Source organism: Chiloscyllium plagiosum, unplaced genomic scaffold (assembly GCF_037043375.1).
Source record: "Chiloscyllium plagiosum isolate Xiang-an unplaced genomic scaffold, Cpla_swu_hap1 HiC_scaffold_27, whole genome shotgun sequence".
Lineage (NCBI taxonomy): Eukaryota > Metazoa > Chordata > Chondrichthyes > Orectolobiformes > Hemiscylliidae > Chiloscyllium > Chiloscyllium plagiosum.
The window spans coordinates 30933065-30946762 of record NW_028270165.1 but is presented as its reverse complement, the minus strand read 5'-3'; the positions used below and the strand labels follow the sequence as shown (position 1 = coordinate 30946762).

The 13698-nt window shown below is 45.2% G+C and overlaps 1 protein-coding gene across 5 annotated transcripts in view; it reads left to right on the top strand.

The window, feature by feature from the left end:
* LOC122543747 (uncharacterized) overlaps nucleotides 1–13401 on the top strand; it is a 61212-nt gene extending 47811 nt beyond the window's left edge. Inside the window, exons 1-3 of one of the 5 annotated variants that reach the window (XM_087974330.1) lie at nucleotides 8801–8958; nucleotides 10152–10236; nucleotides 11673–13401. In XM_087974330.1, coding sequence (XP_087830456.1) covers nucleotides 11764–12426 — 663 coding nt within the window. In that variant the 5' untranslated portion in view covers nucleotides 8801–8958; nucleotides 10152–10236; nucleotides 11673–11763 and the 3' untranslated portion in view covers nucleotides 12427–13401. Of the gene's footprint in view, nucleotides 1–8800; nucleotides 9138–9325; nucleotides 9378–10151; nucleotides 10237–11672 lie in introns of those variants that run through there. The other 4 variants (XM_087974329.1, XM_087974328.1, XM_087974331.1 and 1 more) reach the window with 4 other exon arrangements.
* The last annotated feature ends 297 nt before the right edge of the window (nucleotides 13402–13698 follow it).

Below are 13698 nucleotides of genomic sequence, written 5' to 3'. Positions count from 1 at the left end.
GTCCTGCGATCCGACGCGCATGTGAGAAGGTCGGGAAGGCCTTTCAGCAGAGAGGGTTTAAAACGCCACATCGAGTGTGAAAGAGCCAATGGGAAGTGTCAGGAAACAGGAAGATGGGAAACATTGACAGCACAGCAGCAGGCCATTTGGCCTTGGTGTGCTGCTTTTGATTGAGGGAGAGTGATCTTTGAGCTCTGTCCAAACACTGAACGGTGAGAGCTGTCACACTAACACCAGGCCCAGATTTCATCCTCTGGCCCCATCACGATAGTCAGTTCTTCACAATGTCTCTGACAGCCCTTCTCTTTCCTCGTTCCCAGTTTGTTCTTGACCTGTTACTCCAGTGACATTTGCGGCTTCAGCTCTGGCTGAGCTGCTTTGCGCGCAGAAACCATCGGAAATTTGCACGCCTTCTACAGTTCACACCAAAGCGATTCCCTCACCAGGGACTGAGCCTGCCATTCCTGAATGAAGGGCTTTTGACTGAAACCTCGACTTTCCCGCTCCTCGGATGCTGCCTGACCTGCTGTGCTTTCCCAGCACCACTCTATTCTTGACACATCGCCAGGATGAAAGTGCTGAACTCTCACCAGCTGAGGGGAAAAGAAACAACTTTGTAGGTTAGCAACTTATCCCATTTGCCGTTTGGGTTTTCCATTCCAGCCAATTTCATGAGAGACTGGTTTCTCCTCCAAATGATGTGTTAAACTACAACGGCAATAACTCCCTCGCTCTGTGTCAACAACCATTGAACATGCAATCCACACTGTCCTCCTCTGGGATAGTTCCTGGACCCCAAACTGTTTGGCCAAGATCTTTCTCAACTCTGTGCCTCCGTGTCACACCATGTTAGCTTATGCCCAAAACATCGATATCTCCTGCTCCTTGGATGCTGTGCTTTTCCAGCACCACACCCTTCAACTCTGATCTCCAGCATCTGCAGTCCTCACTTTCTCCTCTGTGTTGTATAATATCCCTGGGAAACCGTCTGTGGATATTTCTTCAGGCCGAAGGCTAATGGCCTTTCCCTGGAGGATAGAAACTGAAAGTCCTCCTCTTGCATGTTTTCCTCCTGATACATTTTAACGTGAAGCCAAACGAATAATGCAACAGAGGTTCAAGATACATTGAGCTTAGCGAGTTTTGAGAAGATTTGTAGCTCAGGTTGAGGTTCTGGATGTAGGTTTGCTCGCTGAGCTGGAAGGTTTATTTCCAGATGTTTCGTCACCCTACTAGGTAACATCTTCAGTGGGGGCCTCCAGGTGAAGTACTGTTGATAATTCCTGCTTTCTATTTTTATGTTTGGGTTTCTTGGGTTGGTGATGTCATTTCCTGTCGTGACATCATTTCTGTTGTGATGTCACTTCCTGTTCTTTTTCTCAGGGGGTGGTAGATTGGGGTCTAACTCGATGTATTTTTTGATAGAGTTCCATTTGGAATGCGATGCTTCTAAAATTTCTCATGCGTATCTCTGTTTGGCTTGTCCTAGAATGGATGTGTTGTCCCAGTTGAAGTGGTGTCCTTCCTCATCCATATGTAAGGATACTGGTGAAAGAGGGTCAGGTCATTTTGTGGCTAGTTGATGTTCATGTATCCTGGTGGCTATTTTTCTGTCTGTCTGTCCAATGTAGTGTTTGTTACAGTCCTTGCACGGTATTTTGTAAATAACATTAGTTTTGCTTGTTGTCTGTATAGGGTCTTCCAAGTTCATTCGCTGCTGTTCTAGTGTGTTGGTGAGCTTGTAGGCTATAATGATGCCAAGGGGTCTGAGTAGTCTGGCACTGAACTGGATAATTATCCTAGCCTGCTGTGCTTTTCCAGCAGTACACTTTTGAACACTGATCTCCAGCATTCGCAGTCCTCACTTTCTCCCAAGTAATGGGTGTCTGGGCAAGTTACATGAATCATACACTGCCATCACCTTACGGGTTCCTAGGGTGTGAAATAAATGCGGGTGTCAGTGACACACATCCCATTTTAAACAGGCTGGATATGTCAAAAGGTCGTTTGCTGATGCTAGCTTTGTTGTGTTTCTAATTCAGTATCAATACCAGTCAAAGCAGTGAGTGAAGTAAAATGAAGCAGCCTGGCTAAGTGGTCCAAGGCAGGTTCATTGGTGTTTCAGTTTCTGTGAAGATGTGGGTTGAAGACCCACTCCTGTCAATATTTCAGGTTCGCTACTAAACCAAGATGGCAGCAGAGTAGCAATTCTCAGCCAGAGCTCATCCACTCTGTCGGTTTTTCTTCTTTGTTTTAACTATTTTTTCCCCTTTTTGTGTTTCCCCCTTTTTCCTTCTCGACAATATCCTGAATTCCTGGCCTTAGCATGGACTTGGACTCCAGTCCTCAGCACATATCGATCTCTCGGCCTGGCATGTGACAGAGTCACAGAGTCAGAGATGTACAGCATGGAAACAGAGCCTTCGGTCCAACTCGTCCAGAGATCCTAACCTAATCTAGTTCCATTTGCCAATACTTAGCCCATATCCTTCCAAACCCTTCCTATTCATATAGCCATTCAGATGCCTTTTAAATGTTGCAATTGTACCAGCCTCCACCACTTTATTTGGCAGCTCATTCCATACACACACCACCTTCCGCTTGGCATGACAGCACTGGATAATTTTTAGAATCCCTACAGTGTGGGGATCCCTACCCTTTTGCCCAATATGTCCATACTGACCCTCCGAAGAATAACCCAACCAGACCCATTCCCTGAACCTATTACTCTACAATTACCCCTAACTAATGCACCTAACCTACAAATCTCTGAACACTATGGGCAATTTAGTGCAGCCAATCCACCTAACCTGCACTTTTTTGGATTGTGGTAGGAAATTGGAGCACCGGGAGGAAACCCACGCAGATATGGGGAGAATGTGCAAACTCCACACAGACAGTCATCCGAGGCTGGAATTGAACACAGGTCCCTGGCACTGTGAGGCAGCAGTGCTAACCACTGAGCCACCATACTCGGTGCAATTGTGGGCGGCACGGTGGCACAGTGGTTAGCACTGCTGCCTTACAGTGCCAGAGACCCGGGTTCAATTCCCGCCTCAGGCGACTGACTGTGTGGAGTTTGCACATTCTCCCCGTGTCTGCGTGGGTTTCCTCTGGATGCTCTGGTTTCCTCCCACAGTCCAAAAATGTGCAGGTTAGGTGAATTGGCCATGCTAAATTGCCCATAGTGTTAGGTGAAGGGCTAAATGTAGGGGAATGGGTCTGGGTGGGTTGCGCTTCAGCGGGTCGGTGTGGACTTGTTGGGCCGAAGGGCCTATTTCCACACTGTAAGTAATCTAATTATTTCAACAGAAGTATAAATGCACAGAGGGCCAGTGACCTCTCTCTGCATCATAACAAATCCATGACTCTGAAACCTCAGTCATGAGGAGGGGCCACTCGACCTGAAACATTACCTCTGCTTTCTCTCCACAGATGCTGCCAGACCTGCTGAGCTTTTCCAGCACGTTCAGTGTTTTTGATTCTGAACCTCGACTAGGGAATTCGCAAGGAATCTCCAATGGATCACTTTAACCCCTCAGCCATGACGCCAGGCCTGCATTTACACCGGTGTTGTTGGTATTTCAACCAGGGAGTCACCCCAGCAGAGACAAAGGACAATGGGTCAGTCCTGTTTGCCCATCTTTTCCCAGTCACCCTGCAGCGCGTACCATGCTGTTATTTGACGATCCTAAAGAGGGCGCTGCGAGCGACTGGATAGAATGAACTACGATTAGCTTTATTGTCACCTGCACTCACATGAAAACAGTGAAATGTCGCCACCTGCTGCGCCACTTTGTTAACACATCCTAAAGTACAAATTCTTTGGAAACAGAAATTAGAAAAATAAAGATTAGATTAGATTACTTACAGTGTGGAAACAAGCCCTTCGGCCCAACAAGTCCACACCGACCCTCTGAAGAGCAACCCACCCAGACCCATTCCCCTACATTTACCCCTTCGTCTAACACTACTGGCAATTTAGCATGGCCAATTCATCTAACCTGCACATCTTTGGACTGTGGGAAGAAACCGGAGCACCCGGAGGAAACCCACACAGACATGGGGAGAATGTGCAAACTCCACACAGACAGTTGCCCGAGGCAGGAATTAAACCCGGGTCCCTGTCGCTGCGAGGCAGCAGTGCCAACCACTGAGCCACCCCAGAAATAAAGTGTCCAGCATTATTGATCATCAGAATAAATTAGAAAAATGAAGAAATAAAGTTCAGAATAACAGTCTTTCCAACCCAATCCACACCTTCACCTAGCCTCTAGTCCATACCAAGCATCATCTTGAGGCTATCGAGGCCAGGTGACCTCACTGGAATCATCTGGAGGCCGCAAGAGGCTATGGTGGGCCACCTAGAGACCATCGCACCGGGCCGAGAGACCGCCACACCGGGCCGAGAGACCGCCACACCATGCCGAAAGACCGCCACACTAGGCCGAGAGACTGCCACACTAGGCTGAGAGACTGCCGCGCCAGGCCGAAAGACTGCCACACCAGGCCAAGTGATTGCTACACAGGATGAGAGACCCCACACCAGACCAAGAGACCACTACACGAGGCTGAGAAACTGCTACACAGGGCCGAGAGACCACCACACCAGGCTGAGAGACCACCACGCCAGGCCGAGAGACTGCCACACCGGGCCGAGAGATTGCCACACCAGGTCAAGTGACCTCCACACCGGGTTGAGAGACCACCATACTGGGCCAGGAGATGGCCACACCGGGCTGAAAAATGCCACATCAGCCAAGAGACCGTCACACTAGGCTGAGACTGCCACACTGGCTGAGAGGGGAAAAATTTAGAAGGGACCGAAGGGGTGAATTTTTCATGCAGTGGGTGGAGTATTATGGACTGAGCTGCCAGAGGAAGTGGTGGAGGCTGGTACAATTACAAAATTTAAAAGTTGTCTGGATAGGTATATGAATAGGAAGGATTTAAAGGTGTATGGGCTAAGTGCTGGTAAATGGGACTAGATTAATTTAGGATATATGGTTGGCATGGACGAGCTGGACTGAAGGGTCTATTTACGTTTTGTACATCTCTATGGCTGTGACTCCAAGACAAGAAAGTGGGGTTGAGGGTCATCAGATCAGCAATGATCTCATGCAATTGAGAGCAGACTTGATGGGCTGAATGATCTATTTCTGCTCCTATGTCTTGTAGTCTTATACAAAATCAGAATTTGGTGCAAAAACTCAGCAGGTCTGGCAGCATCTATGGAGGGAAAACACAGTTAACGTTTCAGGTCCAGTGACCCTTCTTGAGAACTTGTTCAGAATTTGTCTCATTATCTGTGAATGTAACATTCTACTTTAGTGTTCTTCCCATTGCAATACCTGACAAAGGTCTATTAGCTCTCTGATTCTCCTACTGCTTCTATTCAGCCTCATTTCAAGCTCCCTCTGCCAGTCCTGACACCAGGCTGCTTGGTGTAAACACAGGCTGATCTCAAATTCAACTCCTAACTATAAATCAAAGAGAGGGAATGTAAGGCATTCCAACATAATAAGTTGACAGATTGCAGTATGAAGTACAGCAGGATCTGATCTTCCTGATCCTCCAATATACTAGTTACACGTACATGCACAGTGCATATTATCCCATACCACTCACTCTAGCCTTGTGCACTTTTTACGAAAATTGTAGTAGTGCATATCTCACTTATCATTTGAACTGTGAAGAAAGTGGAACTATAATAATATTACATTGTTCAGGAGATGTGCTGCAAGAAGATACATATCAGGTTTTAGCTGAACGTTAGACAGAAGTTCTACTCGTCTGGTTTCAAATTCAATGCTAGAAATGACGAGAAACCTCACTGAGTTCTGAAGCTTGGAGGAGATAGACAATAATGGTTGATGGGCATTTTTCATTTTGGGAAATATTTGAATTGGACTTCTTCATGTATTAGTGTTGGGACCTTGTTTTCTCCATTATGTAAACATGTCCATATATATTAATTATCCATGCATTAGGTGTAAGGATAATTTTGAAATGTGTGGATTAAAGGAAACTTAGATGTATTGTAAGCTATGATTAGATTGGTATGGATTTTCAAAGCAACTTAGACAAATTAGTGGCTGGGTGGATTGGTAGACAGGAGAGGCGCGAGGTGATTCATTTTTGTCAAATGAGCATTCAAAGAAAGTACAGAGAAAGGGGATCAAATGTAAAGAATGTACAGGAGCAGAGTGATGAAGTTTAATGATTGAAAGTGTGAAAGCAGTTAATCAAGCATGCAATGTCCTAAGATTGTTAATAGAGACTGTAGAGTTTGAGAGCAAAGAGGTTACATTGAACTTAAAGAAGGCACCAATTAAACCTCAAGTGGAGTATTTTTCACAGTTGTGGTGCCACATTTAAGAAAGGATCTGAAAGTATTGGAGAGGAGAAGCTTAAAAAATTAATTCCCTGGATAAGAATTTCAAATATGAAGATAGATTAGAGACATCAGGACTGCTTTCCTTGAGTAGAGAAGTCTGAGTGAAACATGCAAAATCCTGGGAGTCTGGATTGAATAAATAGGGAGAGAATGTTCCTTCTCATAACTAGATCGGGATTTAGAGAGGAAAAATGGAAGTAAATGAGGCCAAATGTGTATGAGGAAAAAAAAAACTTGCTCAAGCAGTGCATCGTCGGGATCTGGAAAGCATGACCCAAGAGTTTGGTACAGACAGATTTAATTGAGGCATTCAAAAGGGAATCACATGTTTATTTGAACTCGTAAAATTAGCAACAGTATGAAAATAACTTAGGAAAATAGCATCAAATAATATGGAGAACCACGCAGATGTGATGGGTGGCACGGAAGCTTTCTAATTTATATTGAAAAGTGAGGAAGTACTGAACATCCTGAAATGTATAAAGATGGAGAAATCCCTGGGACGTAATTTGATATCTCCCAAAACTCCGTGGGAAGCTAGGGAATTGATTACACAGCCACTTGCTGAGATATTAGTATCATCGATAGGCACAGTTGAGGTGCTGGAAAATTTTAGGGTGGCTAACGTGGTGCCATTATTTTAAAAATGTGGTAAGGAGAAACCAAGGAATTATAGATCAGTTAGCCTGACGTCAGTGGTGGGAGCATTGTAAGAGCAAATTCTGAGTGACAGGATTTACAGGCATTTGGAAAGGCAAGACTGATTAAAGATAGTTGACATGGCTTTGTATGTGGGAAATCAGATCTCAATACGTTAATTGAGATTTTTTGAAGAAGTGACAAAGAAGATTGATGAAAGCAAGCCGGTTGACATTGTCTACATGGACTTCAGCAAGACGTTCGACAAGGTTCCAATGGCAGACTGGCTAGCAAGGTTAGATCACATGGAATCTAGGGCGAACTTGCCTTTTAGATAGAAAATTGAAAGTAGGAGACCAAGGGTGATGATTTAGGGTTGTTTTCCAGACTGGAAGCCTGTGACCAGTAGTGTGATGCAAGGATCAGTGCTGGCTTCACTGCTTTTTATCATTTAGAGTTACACAGCATGGAAACAAACCCTTCAGTCCAACTTGTCCATGCTGACCAGGTATCCAAAACTCATCTAGTCTCATTTATCAACATTTGGCCCACATCCCTCTAAAACCTTCATATTCATGTGCCCATCCAGATGCCTTTTAAGTGTTGTAATTTTACCAGCATCCACCACTTCCTCTGGCAGCTCATTCCAGAAACGCACCACACCCTGCATGAAAAAGTGCAAGGTGCCCTTTATGTTCCTCTTAAATCATTCTGCTCTCACCTCAAACCAATACCATCCAGTTTGTGACTCCCCTCTCCAGGGAAAACGACCTTGGCTATTCACTCTGTCATATCCCTCGTGAATTTATAAACCTCTATACAATCACCCCTCAATCTCTGACATTCCAGGGAAAATAGCCCCAGCCTATTCAACCTCTCCCTACAGCTAAATCTCTCCAAACCCAACAATATTCTTTTAATATTTTCTGCACCCTTTCAAGTTTAACACCTTTCCTATAACAGGGAGCCCAGAATTGAATGCAGTATTTCAAAAATGGCCAAACCAATGTCCTGTACAGCCACAACATGGTATCACAACTCCTGTACTCAGTGCACTGACCAATAAAGGCATGTGTACTGAACCTTCTTCACTATCCTGTCTACTTGTGACTCCACCTTCAAAGAACTATGAAGCTGCACACAACGTCTCTTTGTTCAGCGATACTGCCCAGGATCCAAGCATTAAGTGCATAAGTCCTGTCCTCATTTGCCTGCCCAAAATGTAACACCTCATATGTATCCAAATTAACTTCCATCTGCCACTCCTCAGCCCATCTGAGCGAGGTCCTATCGCAGTCTAAGGTAAACTTCTTCACTGTCTACTACACCACCTATGTTGGTGTATTCTGCAAACTTACTAACCATTCCTCCCACATACACATCCAAATTATTTATATAAATGTGTAGTTTGCGTGCTATATAACTCTGACTCTAATATAAGATCCTCAACATATAAGAGTTGAAAAGTGTGGCGCTGGAAAAGCGCAGAACGTTCGGCTACGTCCGAGGAGCTTAAGTTTCGGGCATAAGCCCTTCATCGACTCTGACCTCCAGCATCTGCAGTCCCCACTTTCTCCTCAACAATTTTTGAGTAATATTGCATCAGCCTCTGCCCCACGTGGTTATCACCTTAAACTTTACTTCTGAACATTTTATTTGGCGTCTAGACCATTTAAAATTGAGAACTGTGGAAATTTAAAGTTCAACTTAAAAGTTGAAAATTGAAAAAAAGTGTCGAGACCGGGGGGGGGGGGTTGGCCTATTCAATGGCGTTGCGGGTAACCCAGCATTCCGTGCGGCGGTGAATACAGCCTGGTCGCGAAACAAAGCGAGGCGCAGGTGGCGTGCCGGGCGGCGGACAGAGCATGTGCAGAAAGGCGTCCCGCAGAGGGAGGTCTGTGTTTGTCTCGGCTCCGCAAAGGGTGAGGTTCAGACGGAGGACTTGCTTCCCGGGGAGGACGACGGGGCGGAGGAGTTGCTTCGTAAGCGTCCTCTGTGAATTACAAATCCGGAAAAATAACTTCCGGTTCCGCCGTTTGCAAGGGAACGGGGTCCCAGCTCTTAATTTGGCACCGCGTGGTGACGTCAGCCTTCTTTCAGGGTGGGTGAGCTGGTCAACAAGGGCGCATGTGCGGCCGCTCTCGTTCCCTGGGGAGGAGCAGTGGGCGGGGCTTGCTGCCCATTGTTCAGAATGGAGACGGCCTGTCCATCAAGCTGCATTAGCCCTTTCACACCCAATGTCTGATGGGGAGGGCGGTGCGGCTGCGCAAAGGAAAGGCAGAGGAAACAGGTTCTGCTCTTGCTGCTGCCTGGTGCGACTTCCTGCCCCACGTGTCCAAAGGTCTCTGGCTTTAATCAGTGGCAGGCAGGGCCAGCATAGAGCTTCACCAGGCTGGGTCATTCCTGGGATTGAGGGATTGCCAGCTGGGAAGAGTGCCCCTGAGAACACGTGGGGCCATCCTGAATCAGGAGGAGGGGGGATTGTTGTAAATTACTACCTGAAGGTGTATTGGAATGCCCTTTTACAGAGGTTAAAAATCACGCAATACCAGGTTATAGTCCTGATTTGGAGATGCCGGTGTTGGACTGGGGTGTACAAAGTTAAAAATCACACAACACCAGATTATAGATATAATTGAAAGCACTAGCTTTCGGAGCGCTGCTCCTTCATCAGGTGAAGGGTGAGATCCTCTTTTACAGAGGATGAGAATGGGATGATTTGCACACAGCAAACTAAACCAAGACAGTTGCTGCCTCACAGCACCAGGGACCTGGGTTTGATTCTGACCTTGGGTGAATGTCTGTGTGAAACTTGCATGTTTTCCCCATGTCTGCGTGAGTTACCAGTGTTCTGATTTCCTCCAACCTTTCAAAGATGTGCAGGTTAGGTGGATTGGCTATTGCTCTGTAGTGTCTAAGGGTATGTAGCTTGGGTGGATTAGCCATTGTAAAGGCAGGGTTATGGGGCTTGTGTGGGATGCTCTTCAGAGGGTTGGTGCAGATTGACAGGCCAAATGGCCTCTATCTGCACGGTAGGGATACTATGACTTAAGTCTTTGTCTCTTCGCAGTTCTTATCCGGGACTGACTGATAATTTTGTGAATTGCTTTCACAGCCTGTTCAAAGAAGGTTGGCAGTCAAGAAGCATCACGTTAAATGTTGCCAGGATCACTCGACCTGAGTCTTCTCAGCCGTTGAATGTAAGCATTGAGTCAAAAGTCATTTGCATTCATTGCGTAAAGTTTCTTCCTCTCACCCTTGCTGTGGGTCTTACCCATAATTGTAAATTTCTGCTTTGTAACTTTCTCACGATCAGTGAGTGCAAAGAGCTTTCCTTTATCTACCTGGACTCAGCCAGATATTTCTTGTAAATGCTTGTCTATTTTACATATATAAATCTTTAAAGTTCATTCTTGACATCTGTGCGTCATGAGCAAGTCAGAAAAAGTTTCCAATTTCCAGTTGTCTCCGGAGAAGTTATTTGACTTATTCACTGGATGTGTGACGGTGCTCCCGCAATGTTGTGTGTTAAGGATATGCAAGCTACATTCTCAGCGATGCTGAAGAATCATTGCTATATGTCCAAGTCAGCAACAATGACTTGTTGTTGTGTAGCACTTTTCAAATAAGAAAACAATCCAAGGCATTTTACACGAAGGTTATACAGCCGAAATTAATATTGAGCCACATTAGGAGATGTTCGGGCAAGTGACTTAAAGCTTGGTCAAAAAGGTAACATGAACTCATTTTTTTCCCCTCTAAAGATATTTATTAGAGGTGGAGAGGTTTAGGAAGAAAATTCCAGAGATGGAGCCCTCTGCAGCTGAAAGAAAAGCCACCAAGTAGGTGGCATTTAAAACTGGGAATGCTGAAATGGCCTGAATTTGATGAGCACAGAGATAGTCATTGAGATGTACAGCACAGAAATAGACACTTTGGTCCAACTTGTCCATGCTGATCAGATATCCTAAACTAATCTAGTCCCATTTGCCAGCACTTAGCCCATATCCCTCTAAACCTGTCTATTCATATACCCATCCAGATGCCTTTTAAATGCTGCAATTGTGTGGGCGCCCACCACTTCCTCTGGCAGCACATTCCATACATGCATCACCCTCTGTGTGAAGATGTTGCCCTTGGGTCCCTTTTGTATCTTTCCCCTCTCATCCTAAACCTATGCCTTCTTGTCCTGGACTCCTCCACCCCAGGGGAAAGACTTTGTCTATTTACCCTATCCATGCCTGTCTTGATTTTATAAGGTCACCCCTTAGCCTCCGACATTCAAGGGAAAACAGCCCCAGCCTATTCAGCTTCTCCCTATAGCTCAAGCCCTCCAACCCTGGCAAGAAGGTTATGCAGAGACTAGAGATAGGATGGTGATAACTATGAAGGAAAGCAAGGATGAGCATTTTTAAGCTTTGATGCTTATTAATCACCTTTGTCGAACAGTATGCACAGGGTGATGGTAAACAAGACTTGGTGTTAGTCTATGGGTAGCAAAGTTTTGGATGACCTCAAGATTTTGAGAAAGTTCAATGTGCTGGCCCCATTAAGTCAATTTCACAACCTGCCTCTGTGTTCCAGTGAGTTCTCTCTCAGTTCCTTTTTTTTTTAATGCTTTAATTCAATTTCACAGGACATTCGAGGTGGAGGATTTACAACCCAAACATCACATCAGGGTCTGACAAGAGTTGCTGAATTTATCATAGCCTGATAAGATTCTGGACATGGAAGGAGAAAGCAGTGTTGATAAGCTCACTGGGGACAAACCATGGAAATGTGTGGACTGCAATGCACGATTCATGTATCCGTCTCAGCTGGAAACCCACCGACGTACTCACACTGGAGAGAAGCCATACCCTTGCTCCGTCTGTAGTAAGAGATTCACTCTGTCGTCTAACCTGCTGAGACACCAGCAAGTTCACACTGACGACAGACCATTCAAGTGTTCTCACTGTGGGCGTTGTTTCAGGCGATTGTCCCATCTCGCTGCCCACCAGCGAACTCACACTGGGGAAAGATTCTCCTGCTCCAACTGTGGGAAAGAATTCACTCGGGGATCCAGATTGCTGAAACACCAGAAAATTCATACTCAGCCGAAACAACTGGCCTGTCCTGAGTGTGGGCAGGGCTTCGCTGAGTTATTCTCCCTGCTGAGTCACCAGCGGGTTCACGCTGGGGAGAGACTGTTCATATGTTCCAAGTGTGGAAAGGAATTTACTCATTCATCCAAGCTGCTATCAGACCAGGACGTTCAAACTGGGAATGGGCCTTTCGCCTGCCCGGAGTGTGGCAAAGAATTCACTCTGTTAGCCACTCTGCTGACACATCAGCATGCTCACAAACCACCATTAACTTGTTCAGAGTGTGTGAGGGATTTGTTGTGTTAGTCTGTCTGCTGACACATCAGCATGTTCACACAGCACCTGCTTTGCGTGTGGGAAGGAGGTCAGTCAGTTGTCCCACCCATTGAGATGCAGCAAGTTCTTAAGTAAATGCAGTGATTGGATTTTTCTGTCCAAGCGTGACCTGATTTAATGTCTTCATAATGAAGTAGCCTCTCATTAAGTCATCACTGGAAGATTGAATTTCCCATTCGTGTTTAGGGAGAGAAGAGTCGGTCTAAGAGTAGATGTTGAAAGTCAAGTAAAGGCAAGGACAAGGCTATGAAGACACAGGTGACAAAAGGGAACTGCGGAATGAAGTTTATGGATGACTGAATGAGACATCGTGTCAGACATTTAAGATTATATTTCATTGCATTCTGCAAAGTAACTTTGCAGTGTGAAAGAGAGTTTCTATGAGAAGGCTGCACATCTGTGGCTAACTAAGAATATTAAAGAGACCAAAAAATTGAAAGAGAAAACGTCATAATTGTGTGAAGATTAGAAAGAATTTAACAATGGTGTAGCTGAAGGGGGAAAAAAGGTATGAAATGGGAAGATAACATAAACTAGCAAGAAGTATAAAATAGAGGTTCTGTAACTTTATAAAAATCGTGAGGGGCATGGATAGGGTAAATAAATAGTCTTTTCCCTGGGTTGGGGGAATCCAGAACTAGAGGGCATAAGTTTAGGGGGGGGGGGGGGGGAGGGAAACATTTAAAAGGGACCTAAGGGGCAACTTTTTCATGCAAAGGGTTGGTGTGTGTATGATATGAGCTGCCAGAGGAAGTGGTGGAGGCTGGTACAATTTTAGCGTTTTAATAGGCATCTGCATGGGTACATGAATAGGAAGGGTTTAGAGGGATATGGGCTAAGTGCTGGCAAATGGGACTCGATTAACTTAGGATATCTGGGCGAGTTGGACCAAAGGGTTTCCATGCTGTACAACTCTGAGTGTAAGTGTTCTAAAATTAAAGTGTATTATTCTTCTACTGAATGGGTTTGGGAGTGAATATTGGATGTTAAGGGATTGACAGAAACGATAAACAGATATTTGGTGTGTCTGCATTGTATATAAATAACGTCACAAATGTAATAGCAAATCAAAATATGAAAAGGAGAGAGAAACGTGAAAGAATCACAACCCAGGAAAGCATACAGAGACAATGATTGGAACGAAAGGTTGACAGATACTGAGAATCTGATAGGCATTGCTTCTCAGACCCCAAAATGCAAGCTGCGTAGATACTACATGCTTGAGTTCTCACTTTCCAAACT